Here is a 25,358-nt window from a genome sequence, read left to right as displayed (position 1 = left end):
GGACAGATAGGAATCATGGAGATTGTATGCTCCAAACGAATACTCAACAGACTAAAGCACCAACAACAGCAGCCAGCAATATTTCTGTAATTTTTTTAAATATATTTTTCTCTTGTGGAAATAAAATAAAGATAGAAAATATCTGTACGGTCGATGTGATACAACAAGAGCGAAAAAGACAGTATCAAGGCAATCATCAATTTATTAAATAAAGATAGATCATATATTTATACACACTTTTGATGATAATACAAAAAAATAGGGGAAAATAAAGGACAGACTGTTCAATGTGTGTGTGTAGTTATAAAAGAGGAAAAAGAGAAAGATGCCGTTTGGCTGGTTATATACATAGTGGGGATAAAAACGCGACTGGCGTGTTGAGGCAAAATCTTCCAACGCAGGCACGTACATATACCACACAAATCTACAACAAAAAAAAAAAAATAAAAAGGAATTTTTATCATTATTATATTCATTTTATATATGGTTATATTTTTTTATTTTTTTGGAGTAAAAAAAAAAAATTATATTTTCCATTAATTTTTATAACAATAATTATTTGAGTAATATTTATATTATGTTAAAATAATATTTAAATTTAAAATTTAATTTTATTGTTTGTTAATACACACACGTGTCTTTTAAAATAAAAATAAAAAAAATGTGGCTGTATGGCGTCGCGACGCCCCGTCGTTTGCAGACGACACCCTCGTGTGCTCATACAATGCATTTCTATTTTTTTTTTTTATTATTATTTCCAATTCGTTTCATTGTGTATACGTGGGTTTTCCCCATATATACCCACACACACACACACATAAATATTAAAATGTCATGGTGTGTAGCGAAGCGTTGTTGGCTCGTTTTACCGATTCCCAGCCAACCCTCCTGCCGTGCATACGAGACCCATGTACAGCATTTTCTATCTCTGTCTTTCACATGGTAATTCCATCATCATCATCATTATCATCATCTTCATTTTGCGTATGTATGTGTGCATGAATTTTAACGCTTGCGCAAATTATATATATACATGAGACATGTACATGTGCAAATATTATATGCGGCCATGAGGATGACACGAGTGCCAGCCGTCGCTTGGGTACGGCACTGGCATGCCTCCCAGGCTTAACATCGATTTCCAGTCCGCCTATCCCAGCACAGTATCAAACCACTGAATAACGATCCAAGTTAAAATTATATTTTTTTTATATTACAATATATATATTTATTATAAATAAAAATTATTTATAAAATATTAAATGCATTTTATAAACAATATAATAAATACATTCATTTTTTATTTAAAAAAAAAATCATCATAATTGGAGTTTAAATGAAAAAAATATAAAACATTTTGGAGCAACAAAATTTCATACATATATATATATATAGTTTATGTATGTGTGTCGAGACCCATGTGATAATGTAGTTTTCGTTTTGATGAGGGTCGGATTGCTGTAGATGAAGAGAAGTTGATAGGAGGGGAGGTGAAAAAAGTTGGGGCCATGGGTCGCATGCGGTGTTTCTGAGAGAGTCTGAATATAATACATGTAGACGAGAAGTGAAGAGGGGTGATGAAAAAGAGGGGGAGAGAGCTAAACAAGAGAATGGTAAACTGGTGGCAAGGGACAGTTGGCAAGGAAGGACAGTTGCGCGATTCGCTTGGGAAATGATGTTTCAAATATCATATGTCTATCTTTGTTTGACTTGTATTGAGTTGCATGTGTCTTGCTCATTTTAAGGTATATAACACAGCACTGTACAATGTCGCGGGGCAGAGGGGAATAAAAGAGGAAATATTCGATTCGATACTGCTGCCTCCTGTTGGCTCTATGTAATACTAAAATTCTCTCTCCTCTTGGATTTACGTATTTTATTTGTGGCTAGTTTTAAAAGGACGTATTTTCGTGCGCTTGATTAGACTACATGCGCCTTTTTTATACTGTAAATTATTGAGTTTAATGTATATGTATGTAGTTTAAAATATTGGCTGCAGTACGAATCGACTTTGCCACTTGAGATACGAACACTCTGTGTTCTCGTTTTCGAAAAGGCGTATATATTCCCCCTTGAATTTCAAAGCAAAATATATATATATATATTTATATATTTTATATCTAGATATCGCTGCATGTAGTGTACCAGTGTGTAGGTGAGTTGGTGCCAATCTTGTTTATGTATTTGAGTACAGTGGTTGGGTTTTTTTTTTTTTTTTTTACTTCATTTTTCAAAGTCGAGGCAATCATCTGATAATATTATACACATTGTCATATTTTTTTTTGGCTTGACTTTGTTGTTTAAAACAAAATCAACTGTCTTTAATATTCATGCTTTTTTAAATTGTCAATTTTGTAAATTTTTAAATATATTTTATACAGTGCATTGTGTTGAATTTGAAAAATGAATATGTATTATAAAAATTTCCACTTAAAATGTAAGATAACATAGTTGTAAATTTTTTTTTTATTTTATTTCAAATGACATTTACTTGACATTATTATTATTATTATTATTATTATTTATTTTTTTCAATTTGACAGTGTTTATTTTACAAAAAAATTTAAATTATTCTAGTATAAAATTTGTGTGTCAAAAAAATATGATAGACAACACATGTGACAGTACATTAAAAAAAAGAAAAAAAAACTTGATTTAAATTTAAAGTGTCTAACTGTATTTTACTCCAAAAAAAAAAAAAAAAAAAATATACCTATTTAATTTACAAAAAAAAAATACCTTTAATTTATTGATAAAAATATAAAATAATAATAATAATAATCTTAAAAAATTTTGACATGTATCAAAGGAAAATAAAAATAAAAATAAAAAAACGTGCAAAGAGGAATAATCGTTCAGCCAAGACCGGTGGCAGTCACAACGAGTGACACGGTCAAAAAATTTTCGCATATAATATATAATATGAAAAAGGTGCTTTTAGTTGCTTGACAAACACGTGTGTAAATGTGTATTTTTATTATTATATGTATACGTGTATGACAAGTTGAATCCGCGGTATATAAATGGGGCGGAGTAGATGATATTCTCAAGAGCCAAACAAAGATAAAAAATAAGAGGCGTGTTTAAAATTTTATTCCATACAGTGGTGCCCCCTATTGGCCAACACAATATCCCCACTATTTATTTTTTTTCTCTCCAATAATAATAATAATAATAAAAATCCAAAGAGCAGTTGAACAGTTGCTGCTGCTGAAATAAAAAAAGTTAAAAAAAGAAGGGGAAAATATATAAAAAAAAAAAATATACACAGTCTATCTTACTCTACTGCTTTGAGCTCGATCGCACGATATTTGTGTTTCTCTTTACCCTCCACTTCCCCTTCTCTATGTCCATCATCAACCAGCAAAATTTATGAAATTTTGCAAGCACACACGAACGGAGTATAGCGCGCCCCACGAGTCACATCGTGATATCGTTTGTGGCGCTCAGTTTTTTAACTTAAAAAACTAAAAATTTTATAATTTTAATTTACTATTAAAAAATACCCTTAATTTTTTTTTTAATATTTAAATAATATTTTAACATTTAACAAAGTATATATAAAAATACAATAGAGAGAAAGATAGAAATCGACGTTTGCGTCGTTGTCGTCGTCATCGTGGGATCGTGGCCCCGTAGCAGCAAGGCATTATAGAGGTGGAAAACCAGTCGAGTCGAGGACAGGCTCGTGTTGTGTTGAGACCGTAGGCACTTCACTCGTACTTATTAGTGTTTAATTTATCAAAAAAAAAAATATATAGTTTTTTATTTTTATTTATCTTAATTTTACAAATTAATTTTCTAAAAATTAAATTAACCAGTAATTATTATTTTTATATTAATTTAGAAAATTGGAGTTTTTTTTTTTTTTTTGTTTTAAAATAGAGCACACACACATATACACATACACAATAAAAAATTAATTTATATTATTTAATTTTGTTGATGAAAAAAGTAAAAAAATATTATTAATGTGTGTTTGGTAAATTTAGTTGTTAATTAATTACTCATTTCTACCGGTAGAGAAAAAAAAATAAAAATATATTTATTATTATAAAGACAGAGGGTGAAATTAAATATCTCTTGTATATTAATACACATACAAGTGTCTGTTATTATTAGTGTAATATATATATTTTAAAAAATTAATGTGTACAAGTGTGTAGGTGTTTGTGTTGATGCAAAAAGCGCGCTTCTTGTGTCAAAATTTTCATACAAAAAAAAAAAAAAAAAAAAATTAATTTAATAATACATAAAAGTGTTAATATATAAAAAATTTATATTATTTTTTTTTTGTTTTAATTATAGAATAAAGAAGAAGGATTAATAACAATATAAATTTAAAAAAATATATATCAAGACAAGCAGTTTTTATATTTATTATAAAAAAATTAAACAAAATAAAATTATTAAGAAAAAAAAAAAATAATTTTTAAAAAAGAAATTTTGTGTACGATTGTGCTGCCGTCTGGTGTTGTTTAATAACGTAACACAGTTAGAATCACAATGGCTTCCGTGAAAGACACGGCAACTTTCTTTACTGAAGGTACAGCAATTCACTTTGAACATGTACTAAAATTATATCCTCAGGCATTGAGATTGAAAGCTGATCAAAAAAATAAAAAACCAGAAGAACTCATCAAGTTGGATAATTGGTGAGTCAGCCTTGTTTTATTTTCTCTCTAAACATCATTTTTCTTTTTCTCTCATTTTATGCTCCATTATATTATTTATTTATAAAAAATAATAAATTAACAATTAATTCACCAATATATTATTATAATTAGCTTTTTAATTTACCAAAACAAAAAAACCAACAACCAACAATCACCAGATTTAGTTTTAGAGTAGTTTGACATATTTTCTTTTACAACTCAGCAAATATATGTCTAGAGAATATACAAGTATATTGTGAAAGTAGATTAAGGAGTAAAGAGGAAAGAGGGGAAATATAATTTTTAACTTCACAGAAACACACAAGGGACAATGAACTCGATAATATTACGGCATGAACTGTTTGCCAGCACGTTGCATACTGTTGATGGTTTATTTGAGTGCACACACTCTGATCTCACTTTGCGTTTCCTATCCCCTCGTAAAATGAGGAGGTATTTAACCCAACAAACTCCCCCTTTACCTCCTTCTTTTGTCAACCAACAATTTTACCTTCCTCCTCATCCTCCTCCTCATCATCATCATCATCATCATTTTTACTCGATTAGTAAATTTACTATTAACACTTTGATATGTTGTTGTTGTTGGCTCATTGTTTCTCTCTTACTTACTCTCCAAGTTTTCAATCAAACATCTATTTATGTTTACATATTTATCCACATGCATTTTACCAAATAGATAACATTTATATAAATTATTTTGTTGATGTGTGTGGGATCATGTTTACACGAAATAAGACGACACGATAATGCTCGTGTCACGTGGCCACAACTTCAACCTTTTTATTTTCATTTTTAAACCCGTCAAGTTCAACCCATACCAGCTTGGATCAATGTACTTTGTATTATTTTTTTTTTTACTCATTTAATTAAATTTTTTCACTGGATAATTGAAATAGTAAATTAATATTTGAGATAAATTCAATATCTCATTTATCTGAATGACAGTATGTATTTCATTTCAATCAAATTTATTCTCAATATGATTGTGTTGAGTTAATTTAAACAATAGATTAATGGGTTTTTAAAAAAAATTTATATATTCGTCCATTCTCCCTTGTGGTTGTTCTTGGATTATATCAAAACCATCATCAGTATTATCAGCATGTTGAATTTTGCATGACTTTGTGTTAATGGAAAAAAAAAATAATAAACTCTGTGAATTTTAATTTTTTTTAATTTTTTAATCAACACAATGCGATGATGATGATGATGATTCTCTTTGACAAAGACTTTTTTCATTACTCGTATATTTCTTTTTTTTTTTTTAATTGTTTCATTTGAGTAGTTTATTATCTCTTTGTTTAAAATAATTCAACTGATTTTATATGCCTTTTTTTGACATATTCATTTCGAAAAAATAAAAAATATTTCAATTATTCATTTCTCATTCTCCCTCTATAAACAAAATGAATTTTTTATTTATCATAAAATACATCGTATGAATTTGAAAGCTTATCACAATCATTCAATATTTTTTTTATTTTATTTTTTCCCCTTTTTGTACCATCAATTTTCATTTGACATTTTTCAATTTTCATTTTTTTTTTTTAAATTGAAAATATTTTATACAGACGATTATTGAAATTTTATTTAATTTGACTATCATTATCCCCAAAGTATTTAACTAATAATAATCGTAGATTATTATTTTATTAATAAAATTAATTTTATAATTAATAAAATAAATATTTATTATGATTGTATTGAGATCGTTAAGCAAACGATGAGAATAAAAATGTATTGATCGACACGTTATTACGGTTGAGAGCACTCTCTCTCGCTTCTCAGTATTTTGCTGTGGTAGTAATATCGTGTTCATTTATTGTCTACATCAACATCATCATCATCATCATCAACATGATGTTCATCATTTTTGTGTTGGTCTTCGTCATTGTCACCCTGACATTTATGAAATACTCTTGATGTCTTCGTCGTCTTCGCCGTGTGTTTCAAGTGCTGGCAGTCTTAGCTCTCTACAACTTGTATAATTTAATAAAATAACAACCAACTGAGCCAACTAAAATTTCAAAATAAATCCTCAAGAATAAAATTATACTCTAAAATTTTAAAAACAGCTATCATTTAATTAACACATTTTTTCTTTTAATTGTTTCATAGAAATTCTAATTTTTTCATAGGGTTGGTTTTTGTATTTAATTAAAAAAAAAAATATACATATAAAGAGTATTTATTCATCATAAAATTTAACAAGAGCCAAGATATATAGATGTAATTTTATAAAACGAGCGCGCGATTGTGTCAAGGCTGTTTTTGTTGGAGCGCGATTGCGTGCTGTGAGCGATTCTCAAAATGGACGCGAGTTTTACCGTCGCGTCAGCCTTGCTCAAACCAACCATGTATTTACTAACACATTTTCATTATATATATATACATCATTTAATTGTTTATATATATGTATACATTAACGGATTGACCGGCTGATGAAAATTGCACTGAATACCAAAGTAATAATTCAAACTGCTGTCCACTATTTTCCATTCAAATTCATCTGCTAAAATTTATGTATTTTTTTTTTTTCATATTAAAAATATTTTTATCTCGTAAAAATACCAGAGATGATATTTTTATTTTTGCAAAAATATTTTACTTATATTAAATAAATTTAAATATATATTTTTAAATAAATAAAATTGTTTAAATTTTATTTCAACTATTTTTCTTTTTTTTTTTTTTTGTCATTTGTATTTTGCTTAAGTTTTTTGTACGTGATGAGAAATTTTTTTATATTTTTTTTAAATATACATCTTGTATTTTTTAACCTTCTAATATAATTTTTTTTTTTTTCATTTAATTTTGTTGAATAAAAAAAACAGGTATCAGAATGAATTGCCGAAAAAAATCAAGTCACGTGGAAAGGATGCTCATCTTAATCATGAAGAGTTGGTTCAAACGATGAAATGGAAACAAGCAGTAATGAATTTTCTATATTTAAATATAATTTAAAGCAAGCAAAAAAGAGTAAATATTAATAATTTATTTATTTTTTAGCGTGGCAAATCATTTCCACAATTATCATACTTGGTTAAAGTAAATACACCACGAGCAGTTATGGCAGAGACAAAAAAGGCATTTAAAAAATTGCCAAATTTGGAACAAGCAATAACAGCATTATCAAATTTAAAAGGTGTTGGTACAACAATGGCATCAGCATTATTATCAGCAGCAGCACCTGAAAATGCACCATTTATGGCTGATGAATGTCTCAAAGCGATACCTGAAATTGAAGGAATTGATTATACAACAAAAGAATATCTTAATTTTGTTCAACACATTCAATCAACAGTTGAAAGGCTTAATAAACAAAGTAAGTAACAATGAAAAAATAATATTTTGTTTAACAAAAATATAATACAACAATAATTAATTTTTTATTTTTTAAAATGATTACAGTATCAAATGGTAAATCTTGGAGTCCTCATAAAGTTGAACTTGCATTATGGACTCATTATATTGCATCTGAATTAAAACCAGAATTATTAGATGGTATACCAACTGAAAATGGTAATACAACACATAATACACCAACAAATGGTGAAGCAACTGAACCATCAGATGATAGTAATCAAGAAACAGTTGTTGTTGTTAATGGTAAAGATAAAGTTACAATTGATTCTGAAACAATTGATGAAAATAGTACAACAACATCATTTACTGAAGATTCAATGGATAAACCAGCAACACCAATAACAGCAGCAGTACCAAGTGAAGATACAAATGATTCAATTGCAACAAATGAAAATGAAGATTGTAATAATACACCAAGACCGACTGACAGTGAGGATACTGAAGATTCACAGGATGCACAAGAACCACCAACTAAAAAATCTAAAAAGTGACCATTTAAACATGATATTATTAATCATCCTGTCCATAGCCTTGTGTCGGCCACCAATATGACACCGATCACGGCGAGACGCTTTTAAAATAATTATTTTTTTTTTTTCTTCTCTTTATTTTTTTTTTTCCTTTTTTTTTTTTGTAAACAGACAAAGACACGCAAACAATACATACAATTTCACAAATATTTAATAAAATTAATAAATATATATATATATATGATTAAATTAAAAAAAAAAAAAGACAAACAATTATTTAAACAATAATTTTGTTTCTTTTTTTTTTCGTTTTAAACACAAGTATTTTTTTAATCTTGCGATGAAAAAAAAAAAATTAATAATTTTTTTTTTTTTGTTTTCCATACTCTTCATCAATTAGTTAATTAATTTTTTTTTTTTTTTTTATACTTAATTGTAGATTATTATTTTTTAAATTTGGTTTGTTTTCTCGCCTTGGTCGTAAGCTGCCTTACTTCAAACTCGTCAGTTAACGAAGAAAATAATAAGCAAACAACATACACACTAATTAATTATTTTTTTTTTTTGCTTAATTACAATTTATTTTTTTTTCCTTTACAATTTTTTTTTTGTTTTTCTAATAAAAAGCTATAAAATAATAAAAAAAAAAATAAATAATTGAGCTGGATACAGTTTAATTGTATTGATTTATATTTGTATAAAAAATAATTATGATTTTTTTCATTATGCGCATTTAAGTCACATGAATTTAAATAAATCACCGTAAATGTATATCCCCTCATGATGCCAACTCTTCGTAACGACGGGACTACAAGTATATACAAAAAAAAAAATTATTTAAATGAATAAAAAATCGTGCGTCATGTTGGTGTTGACAGAAAGAAAAAAGAAAAAAAAAAATTGAACAAAAAAATTAATTAATTCTGGCTTGTAGAGATTTTGTAAACGTATTTTTGTTTTTTTTATTATTATTATTAGAAAAAAAGCGTTAACGATATAACGATGAAAATAATGATTAATAAAAAATGAATAAAATTAATAATTATAATGAAAAAAAAAACAATTTTTAAAAATTCAATGATGCACCAACCCGTGAACAGGCACGACGGCGGTAAGCTGATTATAATTATAATAATAATATTAATAATAAATAATAATTAATAATTAATAATAATTGTAATACCGAAATCATTACCATAATTTATATACCTACACAAATGATGATAAATAAATAAAAAACATTTAAAACAAATAATTAAAAATGAAAAAAAAAAAGTGATGCATGGAGCAAACCAAATACGTTGTAAGTAAAATTTAGAAATGATAATAAAAAAAAAAAAAAAATACAAATGAATTTGAGAAAATAGAAATAAATAACATTTAATGAAAATTTTTTTAATTAATTTTCTTTATTTTATATAATTATTTATTGGTGAAAGATTTTTTTTTTTTTTTTTTATAATTTAATTTTTTTAAGAGCTACACAATGACATGAATTTTTTTATTATTTTCTGTACAGCAATTTTTCAGTTATAAATTTTTTTTTTTACATTCGCATAATGACAATATAAAAATTGTATTTTTTTTTTTTTTTTAAGAATATTAAATCCTGTTTGATTCCTCAAGAGAATATATATAGCTGAATGGAAATTAAAAGGTAAAAAATTTAACTTGCAAGTTGGTAATTTTCTCATATTAAAAATAAAATTATTAATTTATTCGCACGAGTTTATTGAATTTATTTTTAAATAATTATTTCAGTATATTAATTTTATTTTATGTCAATCAAGTTTTATTATTGTATAATATATTATAAATAAAATAATTTTTAAATTGATCAATTATTTTGTTTTTTTATTTTTTGATTGACAATAATTGATATTTCCATTGTTATTATTTATCAATTAATTAACAAATTAAATTTTGATTATTTTAGTGAATAATTTATGTTTATTTATTATTTTTTTCTTTTGGTTTTAAAGAAGATGCAAGTTGCCAAGTTGGATCCGGATTTACATTCATTTTCAGAATCGATTGCACTTATATACATTAGCCAACTTTTTTTTTCTATAGAGAATATGGTCATTTTTTATTATTTTTTTTTCTATTATTCAGCTATTTCAGTTGTTAAATTTTCATGAAATATTTATTGCAAGATATACCCACTGCAAAACCAGTTTTTTTATTTTTAAATTATTTTTTTTTTACCAAGAAAAATTAAGATTTCATAATGACTTTGTTGTGGTATTTAAAAATAATAAATTGTTTGTCATGCCAAATGAGATTGTCAAGGGGTTGAAAAAAATAAAAAAGGGTTGTAAAAGCCCTTTATGAAGCTTAATTTTTAGCAATTACATATTTAAAAAAATATAAATAAATTATGTAAAGCACTGCCATGATGAAACGACTGGTAAAATGCTTTGAATATATCTCAATAAAAAAAAAAAGGAAAATAATAATTATGTGATGTTTCACAACTGAAACAACACAAGTTAATTATAAAAATTATATGAATCTAAAAATAAATAAAGCATCTAAATAATCGAAATTAAATAACCAAACAAAAAAAAAAAATTATCAAGATCTATAAGCAACACAATAACAATTGATAAAAATAAAAAAATAAAAAGACTTTTAATATTGTACCTCGTATATAATTATTCTGGAACAATTTATATATAAATAAAATATAACAACATTATTCCAGTGCTGAATAAATAATAATAAACTTAATTTAGAAATTTCACTTATGGCCTTAAAACGCAGTTTAAACAAAGAAAAAAAAAATGAAATAGGTAAATCCGAAACACGATTTTATGTTTATTTAATTAAATTATTTATTAGACTAGTAATTATTAATAATCAATTATTATTATAATTATATGATAATTATAAAATTTAAAAATATTAATGGAAAAATAAAATTGTATGGATTAAAATTAAGTATAATTATATAATTCATCGTTGTAAAAAAGTATGAATGAACAAATTAAAAAAGAAATTAAACATTATTAATGAATGAACAATTTAAAGTATATTCGTTAATGAATATTGTGAAAATTTATGACTCAAGATAACGAAAATTAAATACACCGATAACAATGGCTCTTCTATAAAATAATACGTAATTATTATTTTTTTTTTTTAATTTTCCAAACATGTGTAAAAAATACTATGCATAAAAATAAATAAAAAATCTATATATACAAAAACAATATCTGCTATACTCTAAATTTAAATTGAAAAAAAAAAAAAACAAAACAAATACAATATGTAACTTGCGATAACAATAAAAAAAAAAAAATAACAACACATTTAATAATGACCACAAATTGATATATAAAATAAAAATAACAAACAAGTTAAAAATTTAAAGGGATCATAATATATATATAAAAATGTAAACAAGCAAGTGCAATGACCTAATAATATCTGGAGCAAGTTAAAGTCCGTCTAGACCACCACCGAGTCAACTGGCACATATATATTCTGTATAGTTAAAGGTCTCGGACGCATTTAAGAGAGGAATAAAGGGGGGTGTCTCATTCCATCAATGCGCGATGCTCAAAGGGTGGGAGAGCGAGAGGAGTCAAAAAAAAAAAAAAACAGTTGTAGTAAAAGTTGTAAAATATATACATACACGTGAAGAAGATCCTAGGGATGATGTTAAAGAAAGACAAAAATATAAAAAAAATAAAAAATAAACAACAACACGTACCACCTTCAGTCACCTCATCCTTTCCTCTCTCATTCATTCAAAAATAAAAAAAAGACACTGGGATCGATGTACCCTGTGTGAGAGAACAACCAGCTCTATACGTCGAAGACCAAATGAAACAAAAAAAAAATGTTTATATATAAAAAAAAAAAAAAAACAAGAGGACTAAAAGAGGAGGAGGAAGAGGAGGATTGAGTAAACCGTGTGATATCCCGTGTTACGTCACAACTGGTTGGCAAGAGAGCAGGCAAGAGTTTGTTGCTCGTTGGGGGTCAACCAGCTACGAGGGGGGAAATGGGGGTGTACTTGATGGGGAATTCCGGGTGATTGCGGTGTGTTTAAGGGGGAAAGATACATGCTACCATTCATTGGGGTGGTAGTATATATAACTATGAGAGGAAATGAGGAGAAGAAAAAACAAAAAGAGATACACAACATACAAGAGTTTGTGGAAAATAAAGATAAAATTTTTGTTGTGATATAATATATAAATACAGTGCAGGGTGATGAGGAAGAGAATGAGATGCTGGATGATACATATATATACAAAATACACAAGGTCATGAGTAAGGTTGTTTATTTTATACAAGTGTAAGTGTATCATCATATGTTTTTATATAATATATTTAAATTTATTTGTAGATGTTGAGAGTGAGTGACAAGCACGTGTCTATTTTACAACTAGATAAATGATAACAGGGTGATAACACATCCTACAATCATGACATTTTTTTAATGTAATTTTTCATTTTGATTATTATTTTTTATATACCTATTGATTTTTAAATTTACATTATATTTTTTAATATAATTAATAAAGTTTTTTGATGGATATAAATTTTGTCAAGTTGCAGGGAAGAAAAAATATATATATTTTATTTTTGTGTGTGAAGTTTGCTGAGCTGATGAGAGTAAGGTAGAAATACCCAAGTTCCCTGAAGGGTCACGCTTCATTTTTTATATATTTTTTTTTTTTAGAGCTCGGTTCCCTTTGTCATTCTTTTGATGGTAGACAAGCCCCTGGCAATGTTGTTGAGAGAGAATAAACCGACCCTTTATAAATATACTAGTGTGTGTGTGGGTTGGCAGGGCAGCTGCAGCTCTTATTTCTCTTCTCTCTTGATGCTTAGTACTTTAGTTCACTTTAGCTGGGGGATTTGATACTGGATAGGATCGGTTCGTTGGATTTTCTGTTATACTGCTGCTCCATGCTGATGTTCATACTTTATTTCCTTTTTTTTTTAGTTGGAATTTTACCCTCGAATAGGATAAAGGGAAGGTATATGTATAGGGTGCTAAAATGCCAGGAAAACCAACATATAGAACACATGAAAAATATATTTTATATTTGTTCAATAAATAACTTTGATATTTTTTTACTTTTACTTGTAAATAAATAATGTTTTATGTTTATTTTAATTATAAGAAATTATTTATTATCAATTTATTTTTTTAATAGAAAAATTTGAAGTTGAGATATTTGGTAGAAATATTTTAGAGCTTTTTGTGTTGCAATACTTTTACTGGACACAAACTCTTATGAAAAAAATATTTCTACTTACTCCAAAAAAGTAAAAGCAAATTAGCAAATTTTTAAATAAAAAATCTAACATATATTTTGTATTTTTAAAATCATAATTGCTTTTAAATTTTTATTAAATATCCATAGTATTTTTAATGCAAAAAAAAAATGAATAAATGTTTAAATTAAGCTAATAGAGCTTCTTGATATGCAGGTGGATCGTTACTCTGAATGTTATAGCTACAGTCAATATAGTCACATGGATTATCGATGTGAACCGGACTTTCTGTCTTTGGCTTAAATAATAAACCATCAGAAGCCATGGTTCACCATCAATATCAATTAATGTATACATCAAACAATATTATTTTTCATATATTTTTAGTACTCAATATCAAAGATTCTCTTGTTCAATAAAATAATAATATTATCAAGTAACAGTCTATAGCAAAAGACAGCTGCTTGGGGATATGACAGGTGGCTTGAAATAGCATTGCTTCAAGTCATCCAACTTTTCCATGTCTTACCAGTGTATATATAAAATATATAAAATATAAAACACATATACACTCATCCACCTGCGTCATCATCCAGCTTTACATAAATGCTAAACTGCAAAGACAATATATATTCATTTAATTTACCAATAACGTTTATTCAAATATCAAAAAATACAAAAAGAAAAAATTGTAATTGTAAGAAAAAAAATATAATTTAATTAATTTAAACAAAATATTATTAATCAATCTATCACCACGTGGGTTTTCTTTTTAGTAAAATAAATACGTCAAAATTAATAATAACACTGATGACGATGATGATGATAAATTCTCGGTAGACATGTGAGTAATAAAATAACAATTGTCTCGATGCGTCACGTGTGTTTGATGATATGTTATTTTACAAATAAATAGAAAGAAAAAAAAAATAATCCCCACAAGCTCAAAAAAGAGATAAAAGATTAAAATACATATATATAGAAATATATTGACTAGACATAAAAAAAAAACAAAAAGAGCAACGAAAGAGAAAAAGCAAAAAACAGTGAGTTAGATAGAAAATGTGTTACTTGAATATACGCATTGTATATATGTATATATAAAATGAATATAAATATGTGTGTTGAATTCTCAGTTAAAACTAACGTATATAAAGTGAATACATAGCCAACCATTGACCGGGATATCGTCTGTCCCGGGATGAATGAACTGTTACGTCACGCACTTGCACTCTCAGTAGTGTCCTTCGTCTCTTTCCCCTCATTGCTATTTCTCCACTTTGTCCTTTTCTCTCTACTTCCTATAATGTCGTTTTATTTCCACCTCTAACAATTTATATATATTATATACTTCAACTACCACCAATACCATCAACATTATCATCAACAACAACACACCAATTATTATTTTCACCTCATTCAATAAGCCAACTTTAAAATTATACATTTCACTTGTATCAACATCAACATTTCATTATTCATTCATCAATTATTCACACAGTCATAACAAATTCATTTATATTTTTTCTAATGTCAAGTAAACATGTGTTACTATTTATTTTTTTACTACTAGTTGAATGTTAGGGGTCAATGAAATCCAATTTAATTTCAAATATATTTGTTTTTTTTTCTATAATAGAAATTTATTTTAAAATTTTTTACAGATAATAATTAATTAATTTAGACAAGTTACCTTGGATTTTTTTAGAAACAAATAATAAATTTAATTTATGTTTCAATCATTGGCTCACGTAATTCCCATCCAGGTTCTTTAAAATTTGGATATAATTTTGCTTTTAGACCATCGCTATTTAAACGTCCATGGAATTCTGGTTTTTTATCTTTTGGTGTACTACGTTGTAGCCAAATATCAAGAAAACTTTTTGATGAATTATTTTTTAATAATTGTTTTTGTAATGACATTGATGTTGATGTTGGTGGTGACATTGGTGAATCTGTTGTTGCACGTATAACACTTGCACGTGGTGTTTCTTCTTTTCCAATTCTAATTAAAATAAAAAAATTTTAAAAATTAAATTCATTAAAGCTAACAGGAATTAAATAAATAAAAAAAAAACTTTGTTACCCATCAAGTTCACGTAATGCCTGATCCAATTCAACTTTATCTTTATCATTTTTATTTCTAACTTCAAGAAGACAATTTAATACTTCAGCATGCATTATAGAATTACGTGCATGTGCTTTTAAAAATGTTTCAAGTTCTTCCCATAATAAACGATAATGTTCTTCACGTCGTCCACCACCTTTACCACCTCTTCCACCACCAAGATTTGGTAATGCAAGTGTTTCATGTTTTGATTCCAATTGAAGAAGATGAAATATCAATTGTTTACATTTTAATAAATCATCTTTTACTAGCTCTTCTTTTACAATGTATTCCGGTAAAGGATCAATAATCTTTAAAACAAAAAAATTAATTAATTAAACAATCAAAAAATCAGTTAATCAATCAAACAAATAAACTTACTTGTTTTAAATTAAACATCAATGTATTAGAAATAGTCATTGGCCAATATCTCGTATGTCTTTCAAGTCTCTCTTTCATGTCAACAGCTGGACTGTCATTTTCAACATTTCCTTTTGGCTTCAATGGTACCAGTATATTATTTTTCATCAAACTACCAAAGTCCTTGAATAACAATTAAATCACATTCCATTATATTTTTAAATTAAATAAATATATAATTAATATTTAAAAAAATACATACAGTTATACGATAATCAGTAACTCTTCCACCACAACCTTCACTTATTGATGGTGGATCCTCAAGTACACTTCTTGCTGTTGATAATGTATGAATAAATATTTCACCACCATGAGCAGCTAATAAATGTGATATGCTTTTACCACCACTTTTACGTGCCATTTCAAGCATAACTGATCTTCCATTTAATAAAAAATTAATAAGACATGATGATGGACGACTATTGACATCAACTGGTGTTATTCTATGTATTGCTGTACAATTTTGCATTTCTGATGCACTACAACCTCTTGGTGTACACCATTTTAATGTAACTGTTTCATACTCTGAACCTTCCTCAAAACGTCTAAATGTTTTAATCAATGCTGAATCTTGAGGATTACCATTTAATATTGATGAATGTGCATTTATTGAATGAAATATTTCAACATCATAATTTGCTGATGAACTTGCATTTTGTTCTTCCTTCATTGGAATACCAGTTACAGTTGTGCTTGATAAATCATAATGTGATAATATAAGATGTGATAATTTTGAGTGTAAAGATGTGGCTTTCATTGAGTGTACTTCCATTGTTAAATGTGGAGATATCTGCAATAATTAATTTTAATATTAATTCATGATAGATACTAATTTTTTTTATGATAAATACCTCTCGTGGACCTTGACTCGTTACTTGTGATTCAATGTTTATTGGAAATATATTTAAAATAACCAAATGACAATGATCAATTGGTAATAAACTAAAAATAAAAGTAAATTTATGTTAAATATTTATTATTGTTTGATAAATTTCTTCAACTTACTGATCAAATCTTGATGCAACTTCATTTTGTTGATCCAATGCATTTCTAAATATATTTTCAAGTGTTTTAATATTCATATCATCACGAGCACTTGTTATACAAATAACACGTCCTTTATTTAATAATTTACCATTGTTTTTTGATATTTTTTCATGTTGAATTTCTGTACATTCACTGAGTGTTTCAATTGCACAACGAAGACCATGAATAACAGATATCTCAACACCAGGCTGGTGGACTTTTGGAGGCACACCAATTATTGACATGCCATTAACCAACTGAAATTTAATTTAATAATAATAATTTTGTTTTATAAAGCTTGAATGAATATATTGATTATTCTTACATGAGATAAATTTTGTTGATTCGATGCCCAGGTGCTTACAATATGTGCAGCTCGATCACTAACAACAAATCTCAACTGAAAACAAAGATATTTTAATTATTTTATTTTTGATTGATAATTTAATTTAATTATATTAGAGCTTACTAATTTTCCAGCTGGAAATAAATCCCAAACAATACGACAATATTCCATTGCTGATTCAACACTTGTTGTCCATAATGATTTACATATTGGTGGAAGAGGATTTGGTGATCGACTTTTTAAACACTCAAATTCTAATGGACTTTCTGTTGATATTCCAAAGTATGGAGTATGATCCAAAACAAAAACAGTCTTATGATTTGCTGGATACATTTTTTAATTGTTGTTTACTTTTATTTGTTGTCAAATTTTCATTAAAACATTTGTTATTGTCAACATGTAGTGCAATTTTTTTAGGCTAGATTTATCACACAATGTTTACAATTTTTATTTATAAAATTTCGTTTAAATTAATTGTAAATAACATTAATACTACACATATTTATAAAAAAGTCATAACAATTTTATTTAATACTAAATGTATTATTTACAATTATTGTTTATTGTTTATATTAGTTTATTATAAATTATTAACTAGTCTTGGCAAAAAAAAATAATAATTTTAATCAACAATCAACATGGCGTTGCATATCGACTGTAGATAAACTTGTGGATATTCAAATAGTCATTTAATATTTAAATGAAAATTATAATTGGAAAATTTTATGAATTTTTCCATGAACTTTTAAACGATAAACACAGGTATAATCTGGATTTCCATAATTTGATAAAACTTGAAGCATTACTATTTTAATTGGAGTACTCTCTGCAATTTGGTTCTAAAATTAAAATTATTTTATTAATTTATTTAATCTCAATTGAAATTTCATTAGTTAAATTTTCTTTTTTATTTACTTTTAATGGAAAATTTTGTGATGATGTTCCTTCATCATCATAACTAAACACTCCAAGAACAACGTATTTATCATCAATTTTTCCCTGAAAAAAACAATCCAATAATTTTACAATCAAAACAATTATGATAAGAAAAAATATAATTAATTTATCTTACTAATATTCTAAATTCTCGTGGTGCTGAGTTGATGGTACCAGTTAATGATACTGACTTGGAGATGTGTTCCAAGGTGACACTCTGAAGATATACCAAATGTACCAGTTCAATTTCAACATTACCTTTGGCTCCTTTGAAGGCCCAACATTCACCAGGTTCTCTCCATGGCTATTTGAAATTAAAAAACCATAAAATATACAATTAAATGAGCTACATGTTAACGAGTTGATAAATATTCACCTGGATAATTTTACGTGGTGTAAAATAACTTGGCTTACAAATGGCAATGCCAAATAATGTTGTTTGAGTTTGGCTTTCATCAAGATATGGCTCAGTATCTGGTGTACTGATTATTGAACCTCCAACTGTTTCAGATGCAAAATCAGGTAATATTTGTTTTTTTAAATTTTCATTTTCATAAAATGTCTTTAACTGAGAATCCTACAACATAAAAAAATCATTAATTTAATATGATAAACAAATTATTAATCATTATTTTTTACCATTTTTCTGACAAGAGCTTCAAGACTCAATGTTTTGCTTTTTAAAAATATCAATTCACGATCTAGCTTGTTGTCTCTTTCAATCGATGAATAATCTGATATTGCCATCAACATTGTTGAGTCTATTTTGTCATCATGATTCATCATGCTTTCATAATTTTTAGATGACAATTGTATTAATTCTTGTACCATCAATAAACTAGCTCCAAAACTGACAATAAAAAAAATATTAAACAAAGGCAATAATGTCTTGATTAATGCTGATGTATAATATCTAATTTTTATCAAAATCCATATGTCAATATTGAGAATCACAACAAATGGATTATTTGTATTTAAAGTATTTTTTTTCACTGGTTTTTCTAACTTAACTGCTTTTAAATTTTTATCGAAATCATAAATCATGTTAAAAGAATTTGACTTTTTAGTCATTTCCATTTTAATTGTCATTGATAAATTAAAATAATAATCTATTATAAAATTGTTTTGTTATATTTTTAAAGAACTCATTAAAATATATATCTCTAGATGTTGATGGATGCTGATCAATCATAACATCTTGCTTGCTCAATTGGCAAGTCAGTTGAAAAAAATAAATATATTGTCAACATGGAGGTGTAATAATCACGTGATTTAATGATAACTATAACTTATTACTTATTTTAAATCAAAATTTACATAGATTTATTTATTTAATTTAATAAACAGTATTTATTATTAACAAAATGTCTTGCAATTCATGTCAGTCAACATTTTCTTTTTTTACAAGAGAGGTAAATATAAACACTGTAAACATTCAATTGTTTGAAAATTAGGTTATGAATTCATCTGTCATTTTTAATATTAATTTAAAAAATTATTATTAAAAAATATATTTCTCTTTGATAGAATGCCTGTCCCAATTGTGGATTTTCATTTTGCAGTAAATGTTTGAAATACAAGTGTAAATTGCCAAATGATGATGTGAAAAAAGTCTGTGGACCTTGTCATAACAAACTCATGTCAAAACAAACAAGTCCAAATGATTCATCATCATCATCTACAAGTTTACCATCACCTGGAGATTTTAATACTCCAATGGCACCAATTGACATTGAAAAAAAGTAATTATTATTTTAATTCTTTGATTGAAATGGTTTTAATTGTTTTAAATATTTTGCTTTTGATAATTTGACAGAATGAATCAACTGGAAAATCCAACAAAGCCTCCAATAACAATTTACGAACAAGGACACTGGGATAAATTAAAAAATGGTTTAGATCCAGAAGACCAGGCGATTGTTGACAGACTGAGAAAATTAAAAGAAGATAATATACAAAAAATTATTCCATCAACAACTGAAGATATTCGTAGACGTTTAGCATTATTAAAAGATCAAAATCCAGATTACATTCCTCCAACAAACGTAAATATCTGATAAATTACTCCAAAATAATAAAACATATTTAACATATTGATTTTTATTTGTTAAATAGATTTATCAAGTTGACAGTAGAACAGATGAACAAAAAGCTGAAGATTTAATGCGTCAATATATGGAACAGTTGGCCCTATCATCAACACCATCAACATCAACAAGTGATATTGAACAACGACTAAATTCTTTAAAAGGAATTGATGCTACAAAATCAACAAATATACCTGAAGATATTGATGAAGAGGAAGTAACAAAAAATATAATTAAAAAAGCTCTTGCTGAAGCTGAGCTTGAAAAAAAATTTCAAGATGATGATTCCCTCGAAGAGATGGAGATAGAAGTGAGTACTAAATTTATAAATAAAATTTAAATATACAAAATATTATAAATAATTAAAAATTATTGTCTATTAGCCATCAGAAATTTACTCAGACGATGAAGTTGAATGTGCAACGTGTGATAAAAAAATTGACTTGGTCAAGTGTACCGGTTGTCCACATGATTTATATTGTAGATCATGCTTTGAAGAAAATCACGATGATTTTGAAATGAAAAAACATAAAGCAATTCCTTTAACATCAAGACATTAAAATAAATTTAATTAAAAATATAAAATTAACGTATTTAAATGAATCATTTGAACATGATACATATAAATTAAATTTCACGACACATTTGTCAATATTTTTAATAAAATTCAATGAAATAATGAGTCATATTAATGTGATGAATAAATTATTAGCTTGTTTGATATAATCATCAAAATGTGGTGACGTTTTTTCTTTTTTTTTTTTATGAAATAATAAACAGCTACTCTTTGCAATCCAACTGGCAACTTGAATATTTTTAGATGTGCTTTTGGATCGTGCCAACATCGTTACCACTTGAAAAACTTTTAAAATAAAAAATATTATGGCTGTATTAAAACGATAATAACACTATGATCTTCATCTACTTTTTCAACATAAATTATCGTTGAAATAATCCTTTTAAAAAAGTTTTAATGGGGTGATAATTAACGATCTATATTGAAACTGCTGGAAAATTTTTTGGCGACAGTTGAGACTATTTACGTAATGCATATGAAGTTGATGATTTACTTAGCTTTAATTATTTATATATTTATTTATTTATAAATATAAAATCATGAAAATTGTTAATATATATTTTACTTTTTATTTTGTTACTAATTTTGAATAATGTTTTCTTTATTTGAGTAATAAAAAAATAAATTGCTTACAAAAAATTTAAACACAGTCTTTTTTCTATTTTTTTTTAAAGAAATAAAATTTATTTTTAAAAAATCAGAAAAGCAAGAATGCCTGGAGGTAAACTATAAGCTGTATAAAATACCTCTTGTCTCGTTCCAAGTTCCTGATCAAATAAACTATTTTTTTTTTGGTTTTTTTTATTTGTTTTTTTAAGAAATAATATTTGATTTCGAAATATCAGGATAGCAGGAATGGCTAGAGGAACTATGAGTTACATAGAATACCTCTTTGCTCATTCTATGATCCTGTTAAAAAATTAACCTCGCCACTGGTTTTTTTCTAATTGATTTTCGAGAAATAAAATTAATTTTTGAAATATCAGGAGAGCAGGTATCACAGGAGGTAAACTATAAATAAAATAAAATACCTCCTTGCTTATTCTATGATCCTGTTAAAAAATTAACCTCGCCACTATTTTTTTTCTCATTGATTTTCAAGAAATAAAATTTATTGTTGAAATATCAGGAGAGCAGGTAACACAGGAGGTGAACTAGAAATTGAATAAAATACCTCTTTGCCTGTTCTATGATCCTGTTGAAAAATTACCTTCGCCACTATTTTTTTTCTAATTGATTATCACGAAATAAAATTTATTTTAAATATATCAGGAGAGCAGGTATTACAGGAGGTGAACTAGAAATTAAATAAAATACCTCCTTGCTCATTCTATGATCCTGTTAAAAAATTACCCTCGCCACTATTTTTTTTCTAATTGATTTTCACGAAATAAAATTTATTTTCAAAATATCAGGAGAGCAGGTAACACAGGAGGTGAACTAGAAATTAAATAAAATACCTCCTTGCTCATTCTATGATCCTGTTAAAAAATTACCCTCGCCACTATTTTTTTTCTAATTGATTTTTAAGAAATAAAATTTATTTTTGAAATATCAGGAGAGCAGGTAACACAGGAGGTGAACTAGAAATTAAATAAAATACCTCTTTGCCTGTTCTATGATCCTGTTAAAAAATTACCCTCGCCACAATTTTTTTCTAATTGATTTTTAAGAAATAAAATTTATTTTTGAAATATCAGGAGAGCAGGTAACACAGGAGGTGAACTAGAAATTAAATAAAATACCTCTTTGCCTGTTCTATGATCCTGTTAAAAAATTACCCTCGCCACTATTTTTTTTCTAATTGATTTTTAAGAAATAAAATTTATTTTCAAAATATCAGGAGAGCAGGTAACACAGGAGGTGAACTAGAAATTAAATAAAATACCTCCTTGCTCATTCTATGATCCTGTTAAAAAATTACCCTCGCCACTATTTTTTTTCTAATTGATTTTCACGAAATAAAATTTATTTTCAAAATATCAGGAGAGCAGGTAACACAGGAGGTGAACTAGAAATTAAATAAAATACCTCTTTGCCTGTTCTATGATCCTGTTAAAAAATTACCCTCGCCACTATTTTTTTTCTAATTGATTTTTAAGAAATAAAATTTATTTTCAAAATATCAGGAGAGCAGGTAACACAGGAGGTGAACTAGAAATTAAATAAAATACCTCTTTGCCTGTTCTATGATCCTGTTAAAAAATTAACCTAGACATTATTTTTTTTCTAATTGATTTTTAAGAAATAAAATTTATTTTTGAAATATCAGGAGAGCAGGTAACACAGGAGGTGAACTAGAAATTGAATAAAATACCTCTTTGCCTGTTCTATGATCCTGTTAAAAAATTACCTTCGCCACTATTTTTTTTCTAATTGATTTTCACGAAATAAAATTTATTTTCAAAATATCAGGAGAGCAGGTAACACAGGAGGTGAACTAGAAATTAAGAAAAATACCTCCTAGCTCATTCTATGATCCTGTTAAAAAATTACCCTCGCCACTATTTTTTTTCTAATTGATTTTTAAGAAATAAAATTTATTTTCGAAATATCAGGAGAGCAGGTAACACAGGAGGTGAACTAGAAATTGAATAGAATACTTCTTTGCCTGTTCTATGATCCTGTTAAAAATTTAACCTCGCCACTATTTTTTGTCTAATTGATTTTTAAGAAATAAAATTTATTTTTGAAATATCAGGAGAGCAGGTAAACACAGTGTGAGGAACTAGAAATTAAATAAAATACCTCCTTGCTCATTCTATGATCCTGTTAAAAAATTACCCTCGCTACTATTTTTTTTCTAATTGATTTTCACGAAATAAAATTTATTTTCAAAATATCAGGAGAGCAGGTAACACAGGATGTGAACTAGAAATTAAGAAAAATACCTCCTAGCTCATTCTATGATCCTGTTAAAAAATTACCCTCGCCACTATTTTTTTTCTAATTGATTTTTAAGAAATAAAATTTATTTTTGAAATATCAGGAGAGCAGGTATCACTGTGAGTTAAGTAGAACTAGAAATTAAATAAAATACCTCCTAGCTCATTCTATGATCCTGTTAAAAAATTACCCTCGCCACTATTTTTTTTCTAATTGATTTTTAAGAAATAAAATTTATTTTTGAAATATCAGGAGAGCAGGTAACACAGGAGGTGAACTAGAAATTAAATAAAATACCTCTTTGCCTGTTCTATGATCCTGTTAAAAAATTACCCTCGCCACTATTTTTTTTCTAATTGATTTTCACGAAATAAAATTTATTTTAAAAAATATCAGGAGAGCAGGTAACACAGGAGGTGAACTAGAAATTAAATAAAATACCTCCTTGCTCATTCTATGATCCTGTTAAAAAATTACCCTCGCCACTATTTTTTTTCTAATTGATTTTCACGAAATAAAATTTATTTTCAAAATATCAGGAGAGCAGGTAACACAGGAGGTGAACTAGAAATTAAATAAAATACCTCTTCGCCTGTTCTATGATCCTGTTAAAAATTTACCCTCGCCACTATTTTCTTTTTTTCTTAAATTGATTTTACGAAAAAAAAATTAATTTAAAAAATATCAGGAGAGCAGGTAACACAGGAGGTGAACTAGAAATTAAATAAAATACCTCCTTGCTCATTCTATGATCCTGTTGAAAAATAAATCCCGCCACTATTTTTTTCCAATTGATTTTACCGAAATAAAATTTATTTTTAAAATATCAGGAGAGCAGGTAACACAGGAGGTGAACAAATATTCATGTGAACTAGAAATTAAGAAAAATTTCCTAGCTCATTCTATGATCCTGTTAAAAATTACCCTCGCCACTATTTTTCTAATTGATTTCTAAGAAATAAAATTTATTTTCAAAATATCAGGAGAGCAGGTAACACAGGAGGTGAACTAGAAATTAAATAAAATACCTCTTTGCCTGTTCTATGATCCTGTTAAAAAATTACCCTCGCCACTATTTTTTTTCTAATTGATTTTTAAGAAATAAAATTTATTTTTGAAATATCAGGAGAGCAGGTAACACAGGAGGTGAACTAAAAATTAAATAAAATACCTCTTTGCCTGTTCTATGATCCTGTTAAAAATTTACCCTCGCCACTATTTTC

At 26.8% G+C, this 25,358-nt stretch overlaps 4 protein-coding genes across 7 annotated transcripts; 2 read left to right on the top strand and 2 right to left on the bottom strand.

The window, feature by feature from the left end:
• The first annotated feature begins 1,993 nt into the window (after positions 1 to 1,993).
• On the top strand, positions 1,994 to 9,055 carry LOC122857979. 3 transcript variants are annotated; one of them, XM_044160562.1, is made up of 5 exons: positions 1,994 to 2,155; positions 4,309 to 4,655; positions 7,511 to 7,607; positions 7,686 to 8,001; positions 8,088 to 9,055. In XM_044160562.1, the coding sequence occupies exons 2-5, from the start codon at positions 4,507 to 4,509 to the stop codon at positions 8,531 to 8,533; spliced, it is 1,008 nt and encodes a 335-aa protein (XP_044016497.1). In that variant the 5' UTR covers positions 1,994 to 2,155; positions 4,309 to 4,506; the 3' UTR covers positions 8,534 to 9,055. The 3 variants fall into 3 exon arrangements, with proteins under 3 accessions (XP_044016497.1, XP_044016495.1, XP_044016496.1); XM_044160560.1 differs by lacking the exon at positions 1,994 to 2,155 and adding an exon at positions 2,843 to 3,704; XM_044160561.1 differs by lacking the exon at positions 1,994 to 2,155 and adding an exon at positions 2,843 to 3,820.
• A 6,312-nt stretch (positions 9,056 to 15,367) lies between these two features.
• Positions 15,368 to 18,289, bottom strand: LOC122857975 (integrator complex subunit 13). The gene is made up of 8 exons (XM_044160555.1): positions 17,773 to 18,289; positions 17,629 to 17,703; positions 17,283 to 17,560; positions 17,129 to 17,219; positions 16,480 to 17,067; positions 16,239 to 16,400; positions 15,837 to 16,168; positions 15,368 to 15,755 (listed from the first exon to the last, which is right to left on the bottom strand). The coding sequence occupies exons 1-8, from the start codon at positions 17,980 to 17,982 to the stop codon at positions 15,479 to 15,481; spliced, it is 2,013 nt and encodes a 670-aa protein (XP_044016490.1). The 5' UTR covers positions 17,983 to 18,289; the 3' UTR covers positions 15,368 to 15,478.
• On the bottom strand, positions 18,255 to 19,674 carry LOC122857977 (SUN domain-containing protein 1-like). The gene is made up of 5 exons (XM_044160556.1): positions 19,225 to 19,674; positions 18,962 to 19,162; positions 18,722 to 18,889; positions 18,565 to 18,648; positions 18,255 to 18,488 (listed from the first exon to the last, which is right to left on the bottom strand). Exons 1-5 carry the CDS (start codon positions 19,672 to 19,674, stop codon positions 18,357 to 18,359), a joined length of 1,035 nt encoding a protein of 344 aa, XP_044016491.1. The 3' UTR covers positions 18,255 to 18,356.
• A 158-nt stretch (positions 19,675 to 19,832) lies between these two features.
• Positions 19,833 to 21,888, top strand: LOC122857978 (abscission/NoCut checkpoint regulator). Of its 2 annotated transcripts, none has more exons than XM_044160557.1 (5): positions 19,833 to 19,997; positions 20,113 to 20,327; positions 20,402 to 20,630; positions 20,701 to 20,982; positions 21,056 to 21,888. In XM_044160557.1, exons 1-5 carry the CDS (start codon positions 19,950 to 19,952, stop codon positions 21,230 to 21,232), a joined length of 951 nt encoding a protein of 316 aa, XP_044016492.1. In that variant the 5' UTR covers positions 19,833 to 19,949; the 3' UTR covers positions 21,233 to 21,888. The 2 variants fall into 2 exon arrangements, with proteins under 2 accessions (XP_044016492.1, XP_044016493.1); XM_044160558.1 differs by having other exon boundaries at positions 19,884 to 19,997; positions 20,148 to 20,327; positions 21,056 to 21,304.
• The last annotated feature ends 3,470 nt before the right edge of the window (positions 21,889 to 25,358 follow it).

Source organism: Aphidius gifuensis, linkage group LG5 (genome assembly GCF_014905175.1).
Source record: "Aphidius gifuensis isolate YNYX2018 linkage group LG5, ASM1490517v1, whole genome shotgun sequence".
NCBI lineage: Eukaryota > Metazoa > Arthropoda > Insecta > Hymenoptera > Braconidae > Aphidius > Aphidius gifuensis.
This window is presented reverse-complemented; position numbering and strand designations above follow the sequence as displayed.